This window comes from Hemitrygon akajei, chromosome 3 (genome assembly GCF_048418815.1).
Source record: "Hemitrygon akajei chromosome 3, sHemAka1.3, whole genome shotgun sequence".
In the NCBI taxonomy this organism is placed as follows: domain Eukaryota; kingdom Metazoa; phylum Chordata; class Chondrichthyes; order Myliobatiformes; family Dasyatidae; genus Hemitrygon; species Hemitrygon akajei.
The window spans coordinates 48728628-48756603 of NC_133126.1; the positions used below are offsets into that span (position 1 = coordinate 48728628).

At 40.7% G+C, this 27976-nt stretch overlaps 1 protein-coding gene across 5 annotated transcripts in view; it reads right to left on the bottom strand.

Moving 5' to 3' along the window:
* nin (ninein (GSK3B interacting protein)) overlaps positions 1 to 27976 on the bottom strand; it is a 149149-nt gene that overhangs the window by 71823 nt on the left and 49350 nt on the right. For all 5 annotated transcript variants that reach the window (XR_012098225.1, XM_073039827.1, XM_073039825.1 and 2 more), the window contains exon 4: positions 19430 to 19587. Coding sequence is in view for 4 of the 5 variants with exons in the window: in XM_073039827.1 (XP_072895928.1) it covers positions 19430 to 19587 (158 nt within the window). In the remaining variant the exon portion in view is untranslated. The remainder of the gene's footprint in view (positions 1 to 19429; positions 19588 to 27976) is intronic.

Below are 27976 nucleotides of genomic sequence, written 5' to 3' on the forward strand. Positions count from 1 at the left end.
TGCATGCTGCACCAACACACCACAGCAAATTCCTGACACATGTAATGGTGAATGAAGTTGATCCTTCATCCCTGATCCTAGACGTATAGTAAGTTTTACAAATAAGATAGACCAGTTGAGTGCTGCATGGGTTCACTAAATGCACTGGAATTAATGACTGGTTAATCCATGTTCGTGGTGTCGGTTAAGGATGAACTGTTTTCTAAGGTCCAGGGAGACGTACGCTTTCTCCTCCCTGAACTATACCATGGGATCTTTATATCCCTGTGACAACAGGGACAACATTGGGTGACTGCCTTTACTAAATGATATTAATACTGGTGGTGTTGCATTTCTTGGAGTCATGCAACATAAAATCGGGCCCTTTTGGTCATCAAGACCACTGACAATCCAACATCCAGATACACTAATCATACTTTATCATCTCCCCACTTTCTTATCAACTCCCCACAGATTATTCCAATTGTGTGAAGAGTGCCACACTTCTGTTGTTCATCACCACAGGGGTTAATTATCCAGCTCAAACATGTACTTTCAGCATGTAAAAGGATGCAGATGTGCCTCATTTATGAGTCTCCACTTCAGGAAGTTTGCAAGAAGCAGGAAATATGAAGTGATAAAAGGTAATCTAAAGATCACTGAAGGTACAGCAACATTAAAAGTGGATTGGGAGTATATCAATGGCAGGAAACTAGCCTACTTGATATGGTCCAAGAATTACCCTGCACTACATCTGGTTCATTCAATTCAGTTCAACGTCAGCTACGATTTTCAACTGGAACTTTGTAAAGAGACACTCACAAATTTCTACAGGTGTACTGTGGAGAGCATTCTAACTGGTTGTATCACCGGTAAGGAGGGGCCACTGCACAGGGTCGGAGAAAGCTGCAGAAAGCTGCAAATCCAGCCAGCTCCATCCCGGGCACTAGCCTCCCCAGCATCTAGAACACTTTCAAAAAGTGGCATCCATCATGTAGGACACTCATCACCCAGGACATGCCCATTTCTCGTTGCTACCATCAAGGGGGAGGTACATGAGCCTGAAGACACACACTCAATGTTTCAGGAATAGTTTCTTCCCCTCTGCCATTTAGATATCTGAACAGACAATGAACCCATGAATACTACCTCTGTATTACTGTTTTTATTTATATATATAATTTATAGTTTTTATTATTACATATTGCAATGCACTACTGCTGCAAAACAACACATTTCACAACATATACCGGTGATTTTAAACCTGATTCTGATTCCAATTCTGTATACTGTTTATCAATTAATTCTCCAACTCATTTCACTTAAAAGACACTCAAATGCTGTGATTGCTCGGTCCCTCTTTCAACCCTTCTGCAAAAATGTTGCATATTCTTAACAATCTTACCATTCTCTTCTAAAATAAACATGAAAATGCAATTCATAATCCACTGTAAGTTATATTTATACATACTGATTTTCTTAAAGATGTATTTGAAGTATTTTTAATAGAAATAAATGGATCCAATTGTGAACATGATAGAATAAGTAGGTTATTTGCCATTACAAGTGGCCTGATGCACAACAGTTATTCTCTAGAATAATTGTTTGGGGTTTTATCAATTTTCTTTTTGGGATCCAAAGGTCAGAATTTCAAGGGTTCTCCTGTGATGATATTTTAGGGACATGCCTTCTAATGCTAATATGGTTCCTGACCAAATCACTTCACTTTGGTGGTAGCTCAAAACGAAGAGCACCGTCATCAACTGCAACACATTCAGCTTTGATAAGAACGTGCAAAATCCTTAGATTATCACCTGAGTGATGATGCTGATCTGATCAAACAATTTCAAAGTAAGACCTGCTAAATTAACTCTAAGTATCTTACATCCAAATCAGCACTTAACATAATGCAGTGACCTGTGAAATTGTAGCCATAAAATACAGTGGACGGATGCTAATCTAAATGAAAATGGAGGCGCGGTTTCCATAGATACATAGTGGTTTAAAAATTAGAGCAGATGGTGGAGTATTTCAATTACCCTAGAAATTACCTCCGTCATTGAGTATTATCCTAGAAAACAATTTAAAAGTCATACATTCATCTGAGTCCTTGGTACCTTCCTAAACTAATATATACAGTGTTTAATGGAACCATGATCCAGGCCATATTAATTACCTTTAGAAAAGGAATCTTGCTGTGCTTCATAATCCAATGAGGAAATTCCTTTTGTGAACAATGCTTATCTCTATTATGCAGTGCATAGCTAAAGGGTACATGTTCCTTTTGTACACAGCATGGCACAAATAAATAATGCTCCGGAAACAGATTTGATTTGCCAACTAGGCAAAGAAAGCTCCAGATTAGTTCTGAAATTACAAGATTACACAGATCCTCAGCACACTTGATTTCAATTCTAATCCACAGTGAGACAACAAACCTAGTTATAATGTTTATAAAAAGATTGAAATAGAAAAAATATTGAGTAGAACCTTAAGAGGATGAAGTTCAATCAGAAATGTGTTAAGTGATAAACTTTGGATGGTCGAGCTTAAGGACAGGGTACAAGGTTAACAGCAGAATTCTCAGCAGTGTGGAGGAACAGAGGGGTCACTTTGATAGGGTGGTTAAGAAGGCACATGGTGTGTTGGCCGCTGTCAGTAGGGAGATTGAGTTCAAGAGCCATGAGGTCATGTTGCAGCTCTATAAAACTCTGGTTACACCAAACTTACTGTGTTCAATTTTGGACACCTCAATATAGGAAGAATATGAGGCTTTAGAGAGGGAGCAGAGGAAATTTACCTGAATGCCATCTGAATTGGACAGCAGGTATTATAAGGATAGGTTGATCTCCTTGGATCAAAGCAGGATGAGGGGTGAAGAATAGAGATGTACAAAATGATAAGATACATAGATGCGGTGAATAGCCAGAGAATTTTTCACAGGGCAGAAATGGCAAATACGAGGAACTACGGTTTTAAGGTGATTGATGGAAAATATAGGGGGAATGTCAGAAGTAAGTTTTTTTCGGAAAGATGTAGAATCTTTAGAGAGGGAGCAGAGGATATTTACCAAGATGCTGCCTGGATTAGAGAGCATTCTTATGAGGAAAGGTTGAGTGGGCTATGGCTTTTCTCTTTGGGATGAAGGAGGATGAGAGGTGACTTGATAAAGGTGTATAAGATGATAAGAGGCATAGACAGAATACAAGAGGGCATAATTTTAAAGTGACTGGAGGAAAATATGCAGGGGGGGAGGTGAGAGGTAGCTTTTTTACCCTACACAACCGGCAATTATTTACTACTTTAGATGCAAAAAACTGTGATAGTTGCACCACAGCCTGGTATGGAAACACCAATGCCCATGAACCAGAAAGCCTACAAAGAGTAGTGTACAGTACAGGAAAAACCCTCCCCACATTATGCACATCTACAATGCTGCCACAAGAAAGCAACATTCAAGGACACCCACCATCCAGGCCGTGCTTTATTCTCACTGCTGCAATCAGGAAGAAGGTACAGTAGCCTTGGCTCCCACTCCACCAGATTCAGCAACAGTTATTACTCTTCAACCATCAGGATCCTGAACTATAGTGGATAACTTCACTCACCTCAACAGTGACTGATTCTGCAACCTACAGGCTCACTTTCAAGGACACTACAACTCATGTCCTCAATATAATTCTATCTAACTATCTATTTATTTTTCTATTTGCGCAGTTTGCCTTCTTTTCCAGATTCACTGTTGGTCTGTCTTTGTGTAGTTTTTCATTGACTCTTTTGTGTTTCTTTGTATCTACTGTTCATGCCCACTCAGGGAAGTATATGGTGACATATACTCACTTTGATAATGAATCTACTTTGAACTTTGAATGAGCTTACTGACAGATGCAGACAGAGGAAATCCAAAGAGTGCATGTCTGTGCATCTGGGGTTGATATTTCACATTGTACAGGGCAAGATGAATGTGGCCAGATAACTAACTCGCTCTTTTATCTGTACTTTTAAAGCATGGAAAAGTATTTACAGAAATCAGACCCATTATTTTTCCACTGACAGAGATTTCAGGTGGTTTTATTTAGGTAGTTGGTGGTGTTTTCTTATATGCACCATGAACATAAATTGGCTGACTGCTCTCATTCAAAAATGATAATTTCAATAAACACAATGAACAACAGTCAGATCAGCTGAACTGAAATTCTGTACTTGTGGAAATGCTAATGACACAGCAGTGACACTCAATACCACTACTGCTGTTGGGTATTTGGCAAGAAGCATTCAGGCATGCTACACTTGAATTAATACATGACCAGCTATTTCATTATGTAAAGGTAGGTTTTAAAATTCACTGTGCAATGAATGAAGTAGATTTTGCGATCAGGAATGAACCCTTACTGTGTGGGAAGCAAGTGTTCAAATATCACGTAAGGCATGTCATGAACGAATAAATGTATGGTCAGTATTTATTGCAGTCCATGCATTGAATTTATATTATTCAGATCAATACATGCACAGTTGAGCTAAAGAGCAGATGGCACAGTTTAGTATGCTGGACCATATCCTCTGCACTGAAAAAAAGCACATGCTACAATTGACATTGTTTACTTGTCATTGCCTCTCTTAACAATTACACATAAACTGACCAACCTCTTGCACTCCACCATCTGCTTCATAGAACCAGCTCTTTATTCTTAAGTTAGGGATAGCAGACAATCGTTATAAAGAGCTAGCCATTCTCAGCAGCCTATTAACATAACACTACGGTAGCAAAGAGCATTACATGCAGCATTATCACACTGATGTTTGGAGATATGAAGAGAAACTTTTAACTTAGTATTTACTATTTGTAAATAGTTTGATAATGCAAACCTGCACCCTTTAAATCTGTGATAAATTTAGTACTGCAGAATAGCTGTGGATTCCTGTGTGAAAGAAGTTCCTGATGGTCATACAATTTCACTTATACTTAGCAACAATGACCGTGTCATAAACTAGCAAGTTACACCAGCAACCTCTGGTCAGGCTAACTGCAAATTTTACGTTTTCATACTTGAATATCAAGAGATATTTCAAAGGGTCAAAAAGAACATTCAAAAAATTTACAACAATGATGAATATTTCACCACCTCACACAAGCATGATCATCAAATCATAGTATTTATGTATAAACTTAAAGACATGGCTAATATTTATATAAGGACACGGTTTCCTCCATTTCAAGACCAATAATACTTAATATTTACATAGAGCAGAATGAAATCTTGACTTTGCGTGGTCTCTGGCCAGGAATTTCAATGTCCTTCACTAAGAGTGGCCTAGCTGGCAGATTTGGGCCATGAACAAACCAACATGATGCTTAACCCCATTTGACCTCATTCTCACAAACCTGCCTGCAACAGATGCACTTTTCCTTGAAGCCATTGCTCAGGCTTTGGGAAGCCTCCATTTCAAAGACAATATCTCATCTTGTTGCATGCTAGACTGGGCAGAGACAGAATGGTCCTGGCAGCTCAAAAGTGGGCATCCATGAGGTTCAGTGGATCATCAGCAGCAGAACTGTACACCACTACAGTCTGTAAGCTTGTAGTTTTGCATATCTCTCAATTTACCATTATTATCAAAACACAGGGTCAACCCTGGCTCGCTAAGAGGAGTAGAGGTCATTCTGGGAGCAGCACCAGGTACATCCGAGAACGAGCTGCCAACTTTGCAAACTGTACTGCACATACTAAATTGCAAAAACCGCATGCATTAGACAGAACCAAATGATCCCACAAACACAAGGATCAGATCGAAGCTCTGCTATCCTGTAACATTAGTCTTCATTGGTGGTGGACAAATAAAGAGCAAGCAGGTGAGAAACTCTGAAGAATATCCCCATCCTCAGCTGTGGTGGGACTTAGCACATGATTGCCAAAGACAAGGCTGAAGTAAACAGAAACATAATCAGTAAGGGCTGAGTGGATGGCCCACTCTTGTGTCTTCCCAGAATTCCCACCCTCACAGAGATCATTCTTCATCTAATTAGTTTCCCTGCCTGTGAAGTAAAGTGATAGCTGACAGTACAAGATATAGCAACACTTATGAGACCAGACAACATTCTGACCCACAGCACAAATGCAATTAGCTTATTGTTGGGAGAGAAAAACATTCAATTCTCTGTCTGGTTTGCTTTCAACACATGAGTTTTCAGAGTGCATGAGATAAGATTTAAAGACACAATGTGGACTTATTTTTGTGTTTTAATGCCTTTCTGTTTCCAAACCACCTCATTAGCATTTGTAATATATCCTAAGGTGGAGCTTTGATATTGCTGAAGCAGTTGCAAGTTCTTATTTATTTACAAATTGAAAGGGATTCATTAGACATGCTGCTTGCTTACTGATATAGAACGGCACAAAACAAGGTTACCAACAGCTAATTATTATATCATCTTGCTAACCTTCACATATATATTCCCTAATCACATAATTATAAGCACATGCACATCAGCAGTTTCAGAATATATTCTAACCCTTTATAGACCTACAAGAAACCACCACGTACTTATGTCACACACATAATTAGGTCATTACATAACATTTGACTTAATTGACATACAAATATAATCACATTGCTGCACCTAATATTTACTTTTATTAATATAATTGAATCAGCTGTTCTTTGAAGAATCTACGAATGCTTATCTTGAATTTGACCAGGCCTCAGCAATGATACAGTTTTACACTTCTGTCAATTTCACACAATCACAACTTTCACTAATTTGGCTGTAATATTATGTCTTGATAATTTAATCTACTTGGAAAACCACATTATATCTGCTTTGGTTATTCCAATAAGTAATTTTGATAAATTACTAATGTCAGAATAGGCAACTTTGCAAGAAGATATTGAAAATAATACTAAATTAAATGAAAGGAATAATAAAAATGCCAGAAACAACTCCAGGTCTACATCATGGTTGCATTTTGAAACCAGCAGAGGACACAGAAATTAATGCAGAATAAGAAGATGGAAAATAAGAGTAAACTGTAATAACGTAAACACAACCTATTGGAGATTCAACTCATGCATAAAAAAAACTTTGAGGGGCAAATTTGTATTCCTTATAGATAGAAATTTAAGAGTGAGATGGGGATAAAAAAATAGTAGTGAAATTAAACAAATAGTTATGTTTCTTCACAGAGAAAACCTTGCCAGAAATATTAGAGAGCACAGGTCTTGCGAGAACAAATGTTTGTAAAAGTACTAGAGAAGATGGATAAACAACCTATCTGCAAAAGACAACAGATTGTGCAAATACAAAATAATAATAATAATAAACAAATAAATATCAAGAACATGAAATGAGTCCTTGAAAGTGAGTCCATAGATTGTGGGAACAGTTCAGTGTTGCGCAGGGTGATGTTGAGTGAAGTTATCCCCTTTGGTTCAAGAGCCTGATGGTTGAGGGGTAATAACTGCTTATCTACCTGGTTCTTCCTGATGGTAGCAGTGAGAAGAGAGCATGGCCCAGATGGTGAGGGTCCTAGATGTAGGACACTGTTTTCATGCAACAATGCTCCCTTGTAGATGTCGTCAATGGTGAGAAGGAGTTTACCTGTGATGAACTAGGCAATATCCATTTCTTTGGGAAGAGTTTTCCATTCAAGGGCATTGGTGATTCCACAACATATCATGATGCAATCAGTCAAAATACTGTGCACCACATATCTATAGAAGTTTGTCAAAGTTTTAGATGACATACCAAATCTTTGCAAACTTCTAAGAAAGCAGAGGTGTTGTACGGCATTTACGTGCTGGACCCAGGACAGATCCTCTGAAATGATAAAGCTCAGGATTTCAAAGTTGCTGACCCTTTCCACCTCTGATCCTCCAGTGAGAACTGGCTCATGGGCCTTTGGTTTCCTCCTCCTGAAGTCAATATTCAGCTCTTTGGTCTTGCTGCCATTAAGTGAGAGGTTGCTGTTGTGGCACCACTCATGGTGGCTAAATCAAGTTGATCATAAGATTATGTTCTAATCTTGAACTTTCCAAGTTTAAATAAAAACCTAGAATATTTGCTTTGACCCATTTTGAAACATTGTTCTGAAATAGGCAACGTTCATCTTTCTGGAGTTACTTCAGTGCTGTGGTGGATCCTACATTCGATACATCAGCAACAAACAGATAATAAATAGTTTTAAAAAGAAATGTACATCAGTCAAGAAAGAAAATTAACATCTATATTTATGTAACTGTCAAGAACCAAAGCTGCAAACCTGTGCTTGTTAAACATAATTTATCAGCAATATTTGAACATTTATCAATGTGTTTATTACATTTTGGATGAGATATTAGTGAAAATACAGTCTGTGTTAACATCTTGCGTGTACATGGCATTTTCCCCAATTGCTTTTTAATACTGACTCTCTTACCTAAATGTGCTTTGTTGGAGTAAATTTAAATAGATGTGGATTTTGCTTTGGTATGGGAGCATACAGGAGTACGATAGCATTATGAGATATTGTCGTGCAGCGGTCACTTTACTGGATAAGCAGCCAGTCTGGACCATTGGTGAGCTCAAACCCCTTTGCAATAATAACCACAAAATTAAGGGGCTGTCTTAAAAATCCAACTGGTTGGCAAAGGAAGGAAATTGACGTGCAACTCTAGAAAACTAATGTGTTTGATTCTTAGCAGTGTTCTCATGGGCAAAAAAATTGCAGGCATTTCCAATGGCGTCCACACTAATTAAAATAAAACTCAGTTACCACTGCACAGGTGGACCTTTAAACTATTCTTCCACAGGAATACTGTGAAGTTCAAAATAGGAAGCTTGAATAATTTTGTATGTAAATTTGTCCTTTAGGTTTAGTAAACATACCAACTAAGCATGTTGTAAACCGAATTGGGGGGGGGGGGGGGAAGAGGGAGTGGGAGGGACAGGGAGGGCGAGCGGGGGGTGTGGAGTGTGAGAGAAGGTCAAGGGGGAGTGGGAGATGAGAGAGAAAGAATGGGGAGGGGAGAAAGGGACAAAGGAAGGGGGAAAGATGAAAGAGAGTTGGAATGAGGAGAGGGGAGGGAGGGCGTGAGGGGACAAGAGAAGGGGAGAGGAAGAGGTGGAAGGGGGTAGAGAGGGAGAGAAGAGAGGGGGACGGAGGGAAGGGGACAGAGAAGGAGGAAGAGGGTGTTGAGGAGAGAGAAGGGGATGGGGTGAAGGGTGTTGTGGGAGGAAAAGATGGGGGACGGAAGGGAAGAGAGGGGTAAGAGGAGAGAGTGGGGGAAGGGAGAATGGGGGAATTGGGAAGAGAGGAAGGGGAGGGAAGTGGAGAGAAGGGGAGGGGGACAGTGGGGAGAGGGAAGAGAGAGGTTTGAGTAAGGGGGAAAGTGGGGCACAATGGGCAGTGAGAAGGGTAGGTGGAGAGGGGGTGAGAGGCGGAAAGCGGAAGGAGAGATGGAGTAATTTATATAAGGAGCAGAATTTGAGATTGCATTAATTTCAAAGGGGATTCTTGGCCTGTAGACTGGAAGGTAAATTAATGCCTGATTATTCTTTTCACTTTAATTTCTTGTATTATTTATAAATATTTTAGAGTATTTTAATTAACTTCTCTCTGTATTTATCTTTAAAAGCTTTGTGTTTTCTCTATTTGATAACAGATTTACATGTCTCAGCATGTAAAATTTTTTTTGAAAGTTTAAGAAGTTACTTCTTTCGCAAGGAGCAAAGCTCCACCCCTAGATTTCCTTCTCTCAGGAGGCATGCCATGAAACTTGAGAGAGCAGTGGAACTGGAAGATAGTATCTACACATTTGGACTGGAAAATGCACAAATGGGGGAGTGTGGGGGGGGGGGGTGGTGGTGTTGTGAGACACAGAATATGCATCATGGCCTGCTATGGAAACACCAATATCCATTTCCATACAAGGACACTGATGCACCATCAATAACTCTCTCTGAGACGTAAAGGCGAGATATCGGCTTTTATTGACTGGAAGAATGAACAAGCAGTGGTTGACCACCATACTACATCCTGGAGACAGAGAGGCCGGGCTCAGGCCTCAATCGCCTTTATACCGGGGTCTGTGGGAGGAGCCACAGGAGCAGTCAGCGGGGGCGAGTCCAGACAGGTATATGTAGTTCACCACAGACACGGCCCAGTCCATCAAAGGGAAAGTCCTCCCCACCATTGAGCACATCTACTTGGAGTGGTGTCGCATGAAAGATGGCCCATCATCAAGGACTCCCACCATCCAGGTCATGCTCTCTTCTCGCTGCTGCCATCAGTAAAAAGGAACAGGAGCCTCAGGACTCACACCACCAGATTCAGGAACAGTTATTACCCCTCAACCATTTTGAACCAGAAGGGATACATCACTCAACTTCACTCACCCCATTACTGAACTGTTCCCACAGCCTATGGACTCACTTTCAAAGACTCTTCATCTCAGGTTCTCAATATTTATTGCTTATTTAGTTATTTTTAATTATTTCTTGCTGCTCAAGCTAATAAAACCTGAGGTATGGGCACATCCAAGCATGCTGATTTCTCAATTGCTACGTACTTTCGGATTATTCTAGTGGTATTTAGTATTGTGGCTTTCTGGAGATTCACATAAATATTGCTGTGTAGGCCTATTTGTTTAATGCTATTGTGTAGTGTCTCTGGGATGGTTCCAGTTGTAGATATTACTATTGGGACAATGTATACACTGTACATGTTCCAAAATCTTTCAATTTCCTCTTTTAATTCAACATATTTCTGGTGTTTTTCACTTACTGGTTTCTATATGTCGTGTGTTTGGAGTGGCTGAATCTATTAAGCAAATTGCTCTTGCTTGTATATCCTGTAATATTTTATCCAGATTGTCCGATCTGTAATAATGGATCGGTCATAATGTAATTTGTAGGATTCTGACTCTAAAACTCGATCAGGCTTGTATTTATAGTAAGGTATGGTGTCTTTTTTCTAAGTTTGTATTTTAAAGCAAGGTGTTGGTGAATGATGTTCGCCATCTGATTGTGCCTGTATAATTAATCATATTCGGTTAAACTGTTGCAGGATCCTGTAATGTGTTGGATTGTTTCTGATTTCTCTTGATATTTTTGCATTTATTCTCTTGAATTTGTTGGTGTTTTATTATGTATTTTGATATATTTTGGTGTTAACCTGGATCGTCACGAGAACCCCATCTGTTTCTGGCAAGAAGTCTCCAACTCTGAGCCAGGCTTTCGAAGCTTCCTTGTCAACATCTAGTCTGATCAGATCATGTGATAGATAGATAGATAGATAGATACTTTATTCATCCCCATGGGGAAATTCAACTTTTTTTCCAATGTCCCATACACTTGTTGTAGCAAAACTAATAACATACAATACTTAACTCAGTAAAAAATATGATATGCATCTAAATCACTATCTCAAAAAGCATTAATAATAGCTTTTAAAAAGTTCTTAAGTCCTGGCGGTAGAATTGTAAAGCCTAATGGCATTGGGGAGTATTGACCTCTTCATCCTGTCTGAGGAGCATTGCATCGATAGTAACCTGTCGCTGAAACTGCTTCTCTGTCTCTGGATAGTGCTATGTAGAGGATGTTCAGAGTTTTCCATAATTGACTGTAGCCTACTCAGCGCCCTTCGCTCAGCTACCGATGTTAAACTCTCCAGTACTTTGCCCACGACAGAGCCCGCCTTCCTTACCAGCTTATTAAGACGCGAGGCGTCCCTCTTCTTAATGCTTCCTCCCCAACACGCCACCACAAAGAAGAGGGCGCTCTCCACAACTGACCTATAGAACATCTTCAGCATCTCACTACAGACATTGAATGACGCCAACCTTCTAAGGAAGTACAGTTGACTCTGTGCCTTCCTGCACAAGGCATCTGTGTTGGCAGTCCAGTCTAGCTTCTCGTCTAACTGTACTCCCAGAAACTTGTAGGTCTTAACCTGCTCCACACATTCTCCATTAATGATCACTGGCTCCATATGAGGCCTAGATCTCCTAAAGTCCACCACCATCTCCTTGGTCTTGGTGATATTGAGACGCAGGTAGTTTGAGTTGCACCATATCACAAAGTCCTGTATCAGTTTCCTATACTCCTCCTCCTGTCCATTCCTGGACGCCTTCCATGGAGGGTCATGTCCCTCCATTGGTTAACATTTCCTTCTACAGTGATAATTTCTTCATTTTTCTGGGTCGTGCTCACATTTAAGTTTAGTGGTGTGTACGTCTCATCAGAATTGCATACGCTCATGTCAAGTGCTGAATCCTGTTTTCATTTTTAAAAATATATATCCCTAGAAGTCTTATCTGACCGTTGTGTAAATTTTTTAATGTCAGTTATTCCTCTTCCTCCTTCTGTCCTAGGTAGTGTTAATCTAACTGTGTTCGAGTGTACACAGTGTTTTCTAAAATTTGTCATTTCAGTTATTTTTCTTTGCAAAGTTTCTAGCTCAGTTTCAGACCAAGATATTATACCAAAAGAATACACTAATACGGTTATAGCGAAAGTGTTTATTGCCCTTGTTATATTTTTGCAATTGGGCTCTGTTTGGCAGATTTTCTTAAACCTTGAAGTAAATTCTGACAGAAGTTTTTCCTTTATCACACTATGATCTATTTTCTTTGCTGGTTGATATCTCAGATACTTATATATTTCACATTCATCCATCAGTTGTGTTGTATCCGGCTGCTCTGTTTTATATTCCACTAGCTCCATTGCACCTTTCTTTATGTTTAATGTTCTGCACTTATCTACTGCGAAGTTTATATCTACAGGTTTAGAAAACAGTTCTACCATTTGAATTAATTGCTTTAGCTTTATTGATGAAGGAGTGTACAATTTCAAATTGTCCATGTATAATTTGTTTGCTTGTTTCTGACTTGATACCCAATTTTTGTTCGATTCTGCGATTCAGAGAGCGGGGTTAAAGTTCGACAAAGCCACAGTGGGCTTAGTGTCACGCTGGCAAATGCTTCCGTTTATTTGGATATTGGTGGTTGTTCTTTTTTTGTTAATAGATTGGTGTACTATAATCACCCTATGCTTCATCAGATTTCACAAGTATGGGATGTAGTTCATGTATTAACCTGCAGTGTGGGACAGGATCAAATGCTTTTTTGTAGTCAATATAACACATTATATTGTTTTCAGTTCAAGCTGGTAAAACCTGAGGTACAGGTACAGCCAAGCATTTCTCAATTGCTAGGAACTTCTGGACTATTCTATTATTATTATTATTATCACTTTTTTTGTATTTTCACAGTTTGGGTTTTTTTGCACATTGGTCGTTGCCTGTCCTGTTGTTGGGTGTGGTCTTTCTATTGTATTTCTTGTATTTACTGTGATTGCCCACAAGAAGGTGAATTTTATATTATCAAAGTATATACACTTTGATAATAAATTTACTTTGAACTTTGACTCTGGACAGCAGGTCCAATACAGTAGGTTCAGACTTGGAAATATGATCCCACAGTTGTTAGATGCGGATTCTTATCCATTCAACAGTAGTGTCAGCACACATCTTTGTGATTCACCTTCCATCACGGGCAGGAGGGATGGGAAGTGAATGAAGCCACATCTACATCCTGTTAGCAAATAAAATTCTAAACACACACAGGAAGTGTTAGAACACACACAGCAAGATCACTCCCCTCAAAACAAGAAAAATATAACAGGCTGACAAGGTAGAGTGAGACGAGGCATTTGCAGTTTGCATTAGTTATGGAGACTTCTCTGTGGACTGTCACCTTGTCGTGGTGGAGGAGCTTGTGTGGTCCTGAGATCCCGAGAGCGATGCCGTCTGGAGCTCTGCTCCTGGTACGGTCACACATGGTGGTAAGGTCGAGGGTGAGGTCCCTGACAAAGTACAATCCAACCAAGACCTCAACAGTGGAACAGGCAGACGAAGTTACTTTGAACTCAACGGCTGTGAAGGCGGATGAATGCTGCAACAAATCCATCAGCTCCAATCGTCGTGGTTTCCGTGCCATTGGAATCGGTTGGTTGATTTGTGAAGTATCGTGTGCTTCTTGGAGTGCAACATCAAGTACATGTTAAACAAATACACACACAGGCGTCTTCGCTCTGTGAAAAAGGAATGAAGATCATCATCCTTGACCTCGAGGGATAGCCACAACGACAACGAGTTATGGAGAAGTTTGAGGTGTCTTAAAAATAACCTTAAAAATGATTAACTGTTACACTGTGTTCAAGAATGCCTACTGTGCTATTTCATGCCCATATTTTGGAAAGTTGATCGCCTGGCTGTACTTCTACTCCAAGTATAGGCAGAGACTGAAAACTGCAATACCAGTAACGATGACCAAAAAGGTCTGGACCAGGAACACACAGGAGTGCTTTGAATCAGGTGGACTGGACTGTGTTCAGGCAGTCATCTTCAACACTGGATGAGTATGCCACAATTGTCACCAACCATTAAAACCTGCATGGATGAGTGTGTGCCTTCAAAGACTTGCTGTACATTCCCAAATCAAAAGCCATGGATGAACCAGAAGGTTCGTAGTCTGCTGAGGGCTAGACCTGTGGTATACAAGTCCGGCGATCCAGGTCTGTAAATAAAGCCAGGTACGACTTGTGGAAGACCATTTCAAGAGCCAAGAAACAATTCTGGGAGAGGTTGGAAGCAACACTGGATGCATGTCAATTCTGGCAATACTTCCTACAAGTGAAACCTAATAGCATGGATAGCAGCGAAGCTTCACTACCAGACGAGCTCAACACCTTTCATGCTTCCTTTGAAAGGGAGAATAAAACCACAGCTATGAGGATCCCTGCAGCACTCAAGGACCCCGTGATCTGTCTCAGAGGCCGACGTCAGGCTGTTTTTCCAAGAGGGTGAACCCTTGCAAGGCAGCAGGGCCAGATGGAGTACCTGGTAAGGCTCTGAAAACCTGTGCCAACCAACTGGTGGGAGTATTCAAAGACATTTTCAATCTTTCACTGCTATAGTCGGAAGTTCTCACCTGCTTCAAGAAGGCAACAATTATACCAGTGCCTAAGAGCAGGGTGAGCTGCCTCAATGACTACTGCCCAATTGCACTCACATCTACAGTGATGAAATGCTTTGAGCAGTTGGTCGTGACTAGACTGAACTCCTGCCTCAGTAAGGACCTGGACACACTGCAGTTTGCCTATCATCACAATAGGTCTACAGCAGACAATCTCAGTGGCTCTCCATGCAGCCTTGGATCACCTGGACAATGTAAATACCTATGTCAAGGTGCTATTTATTGACTATACTCAGCATTTACCACCATCGTTCCTACAGTCCTGATTGAAAAGCATACAAGAGCAAGGTACACCAGTTAGCCCAGTGGTGTCACAGCGACAACCTTGTCCTCAATGTCAGCAAAACCAATCAGCTGATTGTGGATTTCAGGAAGGGCAAGACGAAGGAACACAAACCAATTCTCAGAGGGATCAGAAGTGGAGAGAGCGAGCAATTTCAAGTTCCTGGAAGGCAAGACAATAGCTATATTTCATTAGGAGTTTTGAGCTGACTTGGTTTGTCAACTAAAACACTCAAAAACATTTACAAATGTACCATGGAGAGCATTCTGACTGGCTGCATCACTGTCTGCTAATGGGGGGGGGGGGGGGGGGTTACTGTACGAGATTGAAATAAAATAAAATTAGTAAAATTAGTCATCTCTATCATAGGTACCAGCCTCTGCTGTATCCAAGACATCCTCCAGGAGCTGTGCCTTCCGAAGGCAGTGTCCATCATTAAGAACCCCCACTACCCACGATATGCCTTCTTCACACTGTTACCATCAGGAAGGAGGTACAGAAGCCTGAAGGCACACACTCAGTGATTCAGAAACAGCTTCTTCCCCTCTGCCATCCGATTTTTAAATGGACATTGAACCCATGAACACTACCTCACTACTTTCCAAATTTCTGTTATTTACACTATTTATTTTATATTAGCTATTTAATAGACATATATACTTGATGTAACTCAGGTTTTTTCCCCTCTATATTTATTTATCATGTATTTTATTGTACGGCTGCTGTAAAATTAACACGTTTCATGACATATGCCAGTGAGCAACAGGTAAAAGAAATGGGTAGAGATTGACCTGTTCTCGCTCCAAATTAGTCTTGTTGGAATTTTTTAAAATCAGTAATGAGATCTCAACACTTACTGGAGGATCTGGAAAGCATGCTGTGTAGCAGCATGTCAGTTGCAAATGCACCATTCAAATAATAAGGGAATACAGTAGATCTGCTGGCTATTCTCAAACCATAAATGGGGAAAATTTATGAATGAATTAACGTACCATGATGAATTCAAAGATAAATCTTCTTCAACTGAGAGGACTATTTTCAACTTGGCTTATCTGGTACAATGCTCTTCAAAATCATAATATTGTATTAAGCCACATATACTGGAGCCAATAAATCTTGTTCACTTCTCAGTTTCATCTCTTTAATGCACTGCATTGTGCTTTCCAATGAAATATTACTCTAATATTTTATCTGGCATCCAGTACATGCAAATGATCCAACAATATCCAAATATTGAATGAAGGTTTAGCAAATTAAAATGCTAGAAATATTCAGCAGGCCGGACAGCATCTGTTGAAAGGGAGAATGAGGAAATATTATCAACCTAAAACATTAGCCATTTATCTGTCAACGGCTGCTGAATGACCTGCTGAGTATTCCCTGCATTTTATGATTTATTTCAAGTTCCTAGCATCTGCAGTGTTTTGCTTTTCCATTGATTGCACTGCTAATTAACATGATTACCCAAGACCAATTTAAATTATTTCTAAATCTCTCCAATGATTTAAACAAAAATGTGCTGACCGACCAACTTGATTTCCAGCATTTACTATTTTTATTTCAGACAGTGAATAAAGCAGTCCGGACATTGACTTGGGCAATTTATTTGTAAAATCAGATTGCCAGAATTTTGTACATCAGATGAGACCTTCACCATTATGTCAGTATGGTGATTACTGAGCTCCAAATTTAATTTCATATTTTAGTATAACCATGCAACCATATCTACAGCCTACCGTTCATGGAGTTTAGATATTAATTAAGAGGTGCCAAGCTTCTAACCAAAAAAAAGCTACAGCAGTGAAGCAACTAGGCAAACACAAAGTGGCACAAGTACACAGCGTTACCACATAGTCCCCTGATAATCTACATGTACTGGTGTCAACTAATTACAGCCAGTGTTGCTTTAACAACCAAGTTGCAACATTTAAGCATCTTATTTCATGCAGGAATTCTAGTTGTCCTTGGTCTCTATTACTGATACAACATCCCTAATGTAGCCCTGTTACAGTGTATGTCTTTATTCACTATCAAGACTTGTTTAAAAGACACATTTGATTCAGACCATTTGGTATCTAGTCCATTCCTAAATTTAAGCACTAAGTAGATCTAACTGCATTTAGTAAAAATCTACACATCTGTTCTTACTGCTGCCAATATTTTGATTGTACAGAAATGATATTCAGTTCCCCCATTGCAGATTCTCATATCCAATTTGATCATGTGGATGGATTCTCGCTACATAAATCTTACTATTACTGTATAATTGGACGGTTCTTAGGACTGTTTCTACAAGTATGCCAGCTGTGATATTCTCTCTGCTATTTCCTTAGTGATGATGGGATGTAGGATGTGGGGTCCACTGGAAAGACCATCACTTGTTGCCCATCTCTGAAACGCTGAGGTCACATGGGTGGTATGGAATCCCTATCTATGGGTAACCCCATTTCACAGCCATCCTGATAACTGAAATTCACCCCTACAGAACTCACAAATCACAAACCAAAAATTTAAGATACGGAATAAAGCTTTTTCTCTTTGAATTTATTTTTATAAAATGTAAATAAACATTTATTCCTAACTTTTATGTCACATTGCATGTGTGGATGATGTGGCTTTGTATTTTGAAAAATCATGATACAGGCTATTTTCTAAGAACACAAAACTCCATCATGTTGGGGGGGGGGGGTCACCTACAGACTAGGTAAGGGCAGCAGCTTTCCTTCTCTTCAGGATACAAGTGAATCAGATGTGTTGGTAACAGTAATCCAATAGTTTAATCATTAACATTATGAAGCTAGCTTAAGGGGGAGGGGGAAGAGTATGGTAGTATAGAGATTAGAATAATGCTGTACAACACCAACTGAAAGATCACAATATAAATTCCTGCTGCTGCCTGTTAGGAGTCTGTACATTCTCCTTGTGACCATGTGGTATTTTCCTCTGGGTGCTCTGGTTTCCTCCCACACTCCAAGCACATAGGGGTTAGGGTTAGTAAGTTGTGTTGGCACCAGAAAGATGTTAACACTTGTGGACCATCCCCAGCACATCATGGACTGTGTTGGTCGTTGATGCAAACAATGCATTTCACTGCATGTTCAATGTACATGTGACAAATAAGGCCAATCTTTAATCTCTTCCAGATGTATTTATTTGAACTTAAATTCCCCAGCTCCCGTGGTGGCACTTAAACCCCCATGTTGCAATCAATATTGCTGAATTCAGTGGCTAGTTCAGTAGGTTATCCATTATGCGAGAAATCTTTTTGCAACATTCAGCAAGATTAATGTTTATTTTCCTTTATTTATTTCCCATTTCCATGTGACATAGGTGGCCTATTGACCCGTCAAATCTATGCTTGCTCACAAGCAATCTCATTTCCTTTTTAATTAACACTGCAACCTTTACTCCTTACGTTCCCATGAAATTTTACCACATGACTATACCACAGGGGTAATTTAGAATGGCCAATTAACATAGTAATATCACTTACCGGTACTTGGAGTTTGGGAAGTGACTACACCACTAGAAGGAAGTTCATGTGGTCACGAGGAGAAAGTGCAAACTGCACTGGAGGTACAAGTTCTGTCACTGTGTTACACTCCATTCCCCCTTTAGTTTATTGCATTCAATCTCTGAAATTCACTTACAAATTGTGGGCTGGCTTACAATTTTAATTCTTCTCCAGGTGGCCTTGTGAAGCCTGGAATCCAGTAGCTAATTTATGACCTAATCAGGGCGCATCAGCTAAGTACTACATGCTGCACCAATCTGTTTTACTTCATAGAACATTTTCTTGTTCCAAAAGAAGTGATCAATGTCATCATTTACAAAGTTTGGAACACGATACAATACTATATTTGATGCAGATGTTCATTTATCCTCGACAAGTACAGTGCTTTTGAGGGGACTTGGAATATAATGTTAAATAAAATTTGGACGGTCACCCTTTGAATGTGAGGCATATTACCAATTTCTGCCAAAACACAGTAGATTCTAAATTAGAAATGTGAGTCTGATAAATTATTTCTTACTTCTTAATCTCAGTCCATTCAGGAAATGGAATGACCTTTGAACATACAAAAGGCATGTTCACAAATAAATTCTGGGCTGAAAATGTAGCTGCAGCACAAATAGGAATTTCAGACATCCCACCTCAATATCATCCCCAGAAGGATTGTGTTCTGGCTGCCGTCCATCGGACTTTGGTGCCGTGCCAGTAACTTCCTCCAGTGAATCCTGAAATTCTGGCGCCGTTCTTCGTCCATATCGTTTTCCATCCTTGACATACTTTGGCTGTACCTCGGTGGAATCTGTAAGCACACAATACAGCTTCATCATCCCAAACCAAATCTTATTATTACAAGTTTTCACTAAAGTCCATGCTTATCCAGATCAATCTCTATTCTGGCCTGAAAGCTATTAATATTCCGTGCAACTACAACAGTTGGACAGAGCCGAATTCTATTCGAAATGCAAGTAAAAACTTCACAGAGAAAATGGATTGTAATTATAAAGACTTGAATATGGTGAGAAGGGAAACCATCTCCAGCCAGCCTTGATGGGACTTAAATCAAATAATATGATTGAAAATGCAAATATTGCTAATTGTATGATCTGCACCTCCAGATGTTACCTCAAAGTAACCAGCCTTTTGGGCTATCCACAATATAGTGAATGTTCCATAGAAATGTCCATTCTTTGAGTAAAACCTGTATCAGAAACAAAAGCCTACAACTTGGCATTTTATTGGCTAGATGTTCAACTGAAGGCACAGTTTATTCATGCGAGTTTGCAGACCATCATCTAAAACTAGAGCAGCTACATTATATGCCGGGAAGATTGATTGTCGAATACATGCAATACTGTTATTTCCACTTTATTACCGAGAGTCACAGAACAGTACAGCACAGAATCAGATCCTTCAACCCATTTAGACTGTGCCAAACTGACTACTCCCTGCACCTGGACCACACCCCTCCATACCCTTATCATCCATGTACCTATCGAAATTTCTCTTAAGTTGAAATCAAATCCACATCCATTGATTTTGCTGGCAGCTTATTCCACACACTCACCACCCTCTGAGGGAAGAAATACCACCTCATATTCCCCTTAAACATTTCACCTTTCACCCTTAACCCATGACCTCCAGTTCTAGTTTCACCCAACCTCAATGGAAAAAGCCTGCTTGCATTTACCCAATCTATACCCTTCATAATTTTATACATCTCAATCAAATATAACTTCATCCTCCTTTGCTCCAGGGAATAAAGTTGTGACCTACTCAGCCGTTCCCTATAACTCAGATCCTCAGGCCCTGGCAACATTCTTGTAAATTTTCTCTGCACTCTTTCAATCTTAGAGTGTTGACCTTATCTGCACATAATACTCCAAATTAGGCCTTGCCAATGTCTTGGCAATGTCGTACCAATCTTGGCATCATCTGCAAATTTGCTGATCTAATTTATCACATTATCATTCGGATTGTAGATGTCGATGACAAACAACAATGGACCCAGCACCAATTCCTATGGCACTCCACTAGTCACAGGTCTCCGGTCAGAGAGCAACCATTGAAGGATAGCGAATGTTATTTTATTGTTTAAGAAAGGCTCCACTCTCTGGCTTCACCTGTGAAGCCAATGTATCATCCAATTTACTATGTCATCTTGAATACCAAGTGACCAAATTTTCTTGACCAACCTCCCATGCAGAACCTTGTTGAAGGCCTTGCTAAAGTTGATGTAAACAATATTCCTGGTAGCTTCCTCGAAAAATAAAAGATTGGTTATACACGACCTACCAGACCCAAAGCCATGCTGACTATCCCTAATCAATCTCTTTCTATCCAAATACTTACATATCCAGTCCCTTAGAATACCTTCCAATAACTTACCTACTATTAATGTCAGGCTCAACAGCCTATAATTATTTTAGAAACTTTCTTAAACAACAAAATGATTTTAGCTGTCCTTCAAACCTCAGCATTTCACCTATGCCCAAGGGCTTTTTAAAATATCTCTGCTAGAACTCCTGTAATTTCTTCACTAGGTTCTGATAGGATCTGAGGAAACACCTCGTCAGGCTCTGGGGATTTATCCACCCTAATTTGCCCCAAGACAGCAAATAAACTCTCCTCTGCAATCTGTAAATGGTGTACGACCTCACTGCTCCTTTGCCTCACTTCTATAGGCTGTCTGTCTCTCAAGTACGTAAATACAGATGTAAAAAATATCCATTTTAGATCTCTCCCCTTCTCTATTGGCTCCATGCACAGATAATCACTCTGGCCCATTTCTTTTAGATCTCTGATCTAAATATAGATTGTGCAGAGAACTCACTTTGCGTGACCAATCTATTGTTAGTTTCAATTATACAGGGAATCGAGAGCTTCAGTCACATGAAGCATTGGTGAGACCGCATTTGGAGTAGTGTACACAGGATTGCTCTCTTAGTTAAGACTGGATGTTAATATATTGTAAACAGTTCTGAGGACGTTAACAGATATAGACAGGTTGTCGTCTGAGGAAAGGTGAGACAGGTTTAGCTTCTTTCTGCTGAGGTTTAGAAAAGTGAAAGAGAGACTTGATTAAACAAGCAATAAATTCTGAGGGGTCTAGAAGTATGTGGATGAACCTGGAACAAGATGTCAACATTTAAAAATAAGGGTCATCCGTTTAATACAAGATGAAGACTTTGGAACTCTCTTCCTCAGAGTGACAAATGTGTCTTGAAATGTTTTAAGACACACGTAGATCATTCCTGATGAGAGTGAAAGGTGAGAATGTGTCCACGTGAATGCAGGGTTGAGGTTACATTCAGGTGAGTTTAAAATGCTAGCGTGGGGAAGGGGTTATGGTAACCATGACAAACGTACGTAACGTTGAATCTTTTACTCCATTTCCTGGCCGGCTGCCATCCAGGTTAAGAGGTCAGTGGCTGTCATGAAGGAAAACTCTCACTGGAAAGCTACTGTCAGTTGTGGGAGAAGAGGTTGAGACAGTCAGGATGGGGATGGTGTTTGATCATTCAAAGAAAGATTGATGGGGGAGTGGGTATATGAGGCTGTCCACGTGCCCCACAAGCAGTACTAGATAGTTAAATAGCCTTCTATTGAAACATAGAGGCTTGTGTCTCTACAGTTGCTAGCTTACCCCAAGCACAGGGAAAACAAGGCTGTAGCTTATCCTAAACCTTGGACATTAATGGAGCAGTCAAAACATAACCCACTCCGCCATCTCTACAACCAATGCTTGGGAATACTCTTTTTGTTAAACGTATTATGTAAATACAAGCAACTTAAAACTTAGGGGGTAATAAAAAGAGCACCTGAAGTGCTATGCTCTCCAGTCCAAGCCTACAAACATTCACAATTCTTAAGAAAGTAGAATTGTGGTGCAATAGTTTGTCCTGCTGCCTGACGCTCCGGGGACCTGGTGTGACACCCGGACCTCGGGAACTTTCAATCACCGTGGCATCTGCACCTTCTCCCTGGGACCACCCGGGTTCTGCTAGGTGCATCTCTCACATCCCAAAGATGAGATGGTGGTCAAATGCTGCTGTAAATTAGTCAAAGTTCAAACAAATTTATTATCAAAGTACATACATGTTACCACATACAACCTGAGGTTCATTTTCTTGTGGGCATACTCATTAAATCCATAATAGAGCAATAACCACAGTAGATTCAATGCAAGACCACACCAACTTGGGCGTTCAACCAGTGTTCAATAAATAAACAGTTCAAATACAAAAATAATTAATAAATAAATAAGCAATAAATATTGAGAACATGAGATGAAGAGTTCTTGAAAGCGAGTCCATGAAAGTGAGTCCATGGGTTGTGGAAACATTTCAATGATGGGGCAAGTGAAGTTGAGTGAAGTTGTCCCTTTTGGTTCAGGAGTCTGATGGGTGAGGGGTAATAATATTCCTGAACCTGGTGGCAGGAATCCCAAGGCTCCTCTACCTTCTCACTGAGAAGAGAGCATGGCCTGAGTGGTGGGGGTCCCTGTTGATGGTTGTTGCTTTCCTGCAACAATGTTTCATGTGTATGTGCTCAATGGTGCTCATGACGGACTGGGCCGTATCCACTACTTTTTGTAGGATTTTTCGTTCAAGAGTTTGATAAGATAATGTCGATGTACCTTTGGGTGACTAACTTACAGCGGCAGAGGAGAGAACAGGACCCTGACGACTATGTGTGCAGGAAGTGTGTCCAGCTGCAGCTTCTGGCAGACCGCATTGAGCGTCTGGAGCTGCGACTGGATTCATACTGGAGCATCCGCGATGCTGAGAAAGTCGTGAATAGCACGTTCAGTGAGTTGGTCACACCGCAGGTAAAGGCTACACAGGCAGAAAGGGAAGGGGTGGCCACTAGACAGCGTAGCAGTAGGCAGGTAGTGCAGGAGTCCCCTGAGGTAATTTCCCTCCGAAATAGATATACTGTTTTGGATACTGTTGGGGGAGATGTCTCATCAGGGGAAGGCAGCAGCAGCCGAGTTCATTGCACCATGGGTGGCTCTGCGGCACAGGAGGGAAGGAAAAGGAGTGGGAGAGCTATCGTGATAGGGGATTCGATTGTAAGGGGAATAGATAGGCATTTCTGCGGCCGCAAACCAGACTCCAGGATGGTATGTTGCCTCCCTGGTGCAAGGGTCAAGGATGTCTCTGAGCGGCTGCAGGACATTCTGGAATGGGAGAGTGAACAGCCAGTGGTCGTGGTGCACATAGGTACCAACGATATAGGTAAAAAATGGGATGAGGTCCTACAGGGTGAATTTAGGGAGTTAGGAGATAAACTAAAAAGTAGGACCACAAAGGTAATAATCTCTGGATTACTACCAGTGCCACGTGCTAGTCAGAGTAGAAATAGGAGGATATTTCCAATAAATACGTGGCTTGAAAAATGGTGCAAGGGGGAGGGATTCAAATTGCTGGGGCAATGGAACGAGTTCTGGGGGAGGTGGGACCGGTATAAACAGGACGGTCTGCACCTGGGCTGGACTGGAACCAATGTCCTAGGGGGAGCGTTTGCTACTGCTGTTCAGGAGGATTTAAACTAATGTGGCAGGGGGATGGGAACAAGTGCAGAGAGACAGAGGGGTATAAAATTAGGGTAGAAGCAAAAAGTAGTAAGGTGAAAAGTAAAAGTGGCAGACAGGCAAACCCAGGGCAAAAAGCAAAAAGGGCCACTTTTCAACATAATTGTATAAGGGCTAAGAGTGTTGTAAAAACAAGCCTGAAGGCTTTGTGTGTCAATGCAAGGAGCATTCGTAACAAGGTGGATGAACTGAATGTGCAGATAGTTATTAATGAATATGATATAGTTGGGATCACAGAGACATGGCTCCAGGGTGACCAAGGATGGGAGCTCAACATCCAGGGATATTCAATATTCAGGAGGGATAGACAGGAAAGAAAAGGAGGTGGGGTAGCATTGTTGGTTAGAGAGGAGATTAACGCAATAGAAAGGAAGGACATTAGCCTGGAGGATGTGGAATCGATATGGGTAGAGCTGCATAACACTAAGGGGCAGAAAACGCTGGTGGGAGTTGTGTACAGGCCACCTAACAGTAGTAGTGAGGTTGGGGATGGCATTAACCAGGAAATTAGAAATGCGTGCAATAAAGGAACAGTAGTTATAATGGGTGACTTCAATCTACATATAGATTGGGTGAACCAAATTGGTAAGGGTGCTGAGGAAGAGGATTTCTTGGAATGTATGCGAGATGGTTTTCTGAACCAACATGTCGAGGAACCAACTAGAGAGCAGGCCATTCTAGATTGGGTATTGAGCAATGAGGAAGGGTTAGTTAGCAATCTTGTTGTGCGAGGCCCCTTGGGTAAGAGTGACCATAATATGGCAGAATTCTTCATTAAGATGGAGAGTGACATAATTAATTCAGAAACAAAGGTTCTGAATTAAAGAAGGGTAACTTTGAAGGTATGAGATGTGAATTAGCTAAGATAGACTGGCAAATGATACTTAAAGGGTTGACGGTGGATATGCAATGGCAAGCATTTAAAGATCGCATGGATGAACTACAACAATTGTTCATCCCAGTTTGGCAAAAGAATAAACCAGGGAAGGTAGTGCACCCGTGGCTGACAAGGGAAATTAGGGATAGTATCAAGTCCAAAGAAGAAACATACAAATTAGCAAAAAAAAAAAGCGGCACACCTGAGGACTAGGAGAAATTCAGAGACCAGCAGAGGAGGACAAAGGGCTTAATTAGGAAAGGGAAAAAAGATTATGAGAGAAAGCTGGCAGGGAACATAAAAACTGACTGTAAAAGCTTTTATAGATACTTGAAAAGAAAAAGATTGGTCAAGACAAATGTAGGTCCTTTACAGTCAGAAACAGGTGAATTGATCATAGGGAACAAAGACATGGCAGACCAATTGAATAACTACTTTGGTTCCGTCTTCACTAAGGAGAACATAAATAATCTTCCGGAAATAGTAAGGGACCGAGGGTCTAGTGAGATGGAGGAACTGAGGGAAATACATGTTAGTAGGGAAGTGGTGTTAGGTAAATTGAAGGGATTAAAGGCAGATAAATCCCCAGGGCCAGATGGTCTGCATCCCAGAATGCTTAAAGAAGTAGCCCAAGAAGTAGTGGATGCATTAGTGATAATTTTTCAAAACTCCTTAGATTCTGGATTAGTTCCTGAGGATTGGAGGGTGGCTAATGTAACCCCACTTTTTAAAAAAAGGAGGGAGAGAGAAACCGGGGAATTATAAACCGGTTAGTCTGACATCGGTGGTGGGGAAAATGCTGGAGTCGGTTATCAAAGATGTGATAACAGCACGTTTGGAAAGAGGTGAAATCATCGGACAAAGTCAGCATGGATTTGTGAAAGGAAAATCATGTCTGACGAATCTTATAGAATTTTTTGAAGATGTATCTAGTAGAGTGGATAGGGGAGAGCCAGTGGATATGGTATATTTAGATTTTCAAAAGGCTTTTGACAAGGTCCCACACAGGAGATTAGTGTACACACTTAAAGCACACGGTATTGGGGGTATGGTATTGATGTGGATAGAGAATTGGTTGGCAGACAGAAAGCAAAGAGTGGGAGTAAATGGGACCTTTTCAGAATGGCAGGCAGTGACTAGTGGGGTACCGCAAGGCACAGTTCTGGGACCCCAGTTGCTTACAATATATATTAATGATTTAGACGAGGGAATTAAATGCAGCATCTCCAAGTTTGTGGATGACATGAAGCTGGGCGGTGGTGTTAGCTGTGAGGAGGATGCTAAGAGGATGCAGGGTGACTTGGATAGGTTAGGCGAATGGGCAAATTCATGGCAGATGCAATTTAATGTGGATAAATGTGAGGTTATCCACTTTGGTTGCAAGAACAGGAAAACAGATTATTATCTGAACGGTGGTCGATTAGGAAAAGGGAAGATGCAACGAGACCTGGGTGTCATTGTACACCGGTCATTGAAGGTGGGCATGCAGGTACAGCAGGCGGTGAAAAAGGCAAATGGTATGTTAGCATTCATAGCAAAAGGATTTGAGTACAGGAGCAGGGAGGTTCTACTGCAGTTGTACAAGGCCTTGGTGAGACTGCACCTAGAGTATTCTGTGAAGTTTTGGTCCACTAATCTGAGGAAAGACATTCTTGCCATAGAGGGAGTACAAAGAAGGTTCACCAGATTGACTCCTGGGATGGCAGGACTTTCATATGAAGAAAGACTGGATCAACTAGGCTTATACTCAATGGAATTTAGAAGACTGAGGGGGGATCTTATTGAAATGTATAAAATTCTAAAGGGATTGGGACAGGTTAGATGCAGGAAAATTGTTTCCGATGTTGGGGAAGTCCAGAACGAGGGGTCACAGTTTAAGGATAAAGGAGAAGCCTTTTAGGACCGAGATGAGGAAAAACTTCTTCACACAGAGAGTGGTGAATCTGTGGAATTCTCTGCCACAGGAAACAGTAGAGGCCAGTTCATTGGCTATATTTAAGAGGAAGTTAGATATGGCCCTTGTGGCTAAAGGGATCAGGGGGTATGGAGAGAAAGCAGGTACAGGGTTCTGAGTTGGATGGTCAGCCATGATCATACCGAATGGCGGTGCAGGCTTGAAGGGCCGAATGGCCTACTCCTGCACCTATTTTCTATGTTTCTCTGCTCAGATGGGAGTCCACTTGGGCTTGGGGCAAATGATCTTCTTCTGTGTTGCCCTAAGTAAGATCTAGCATCTTCGTGGTGCGCAATGCTTTTGTATGGCTTACCTGCTGGCTTGATTGTTTAAGGGAGATACACAGCTCTGGTCGGACAATTGATTCCCAGTAAAAATTTCTGATGGACATAATGTGTGGAGATAGAAGTGGAATGGGTGCAATATCATAAACTGTCTCATACTGATACTTATTAAAAATGTTCCATGGAAGACATGATTGCACACAGGAAGGAAGATGATATGATCTAACATGCTACAAAAATGTAGCTTCCTAAAAAAAGAGGAAGAGGGAGGAAAACATTTATGGCTTGCATAAACATCGATGAGGTATAAATAAAATACTGAAATACTACAAGTAAAATGAAGTTACTTCTGTAAACACAAAAGATTCTGCAGATGTTGGAAATCCAGCAACACAGACAAAATGCTGGAAGCAGTCAGCAGGTCAGACAGGTATGGGGGGGAATAAAGCGTCAACATTTTGGGCTAAGACTCTTCATCGG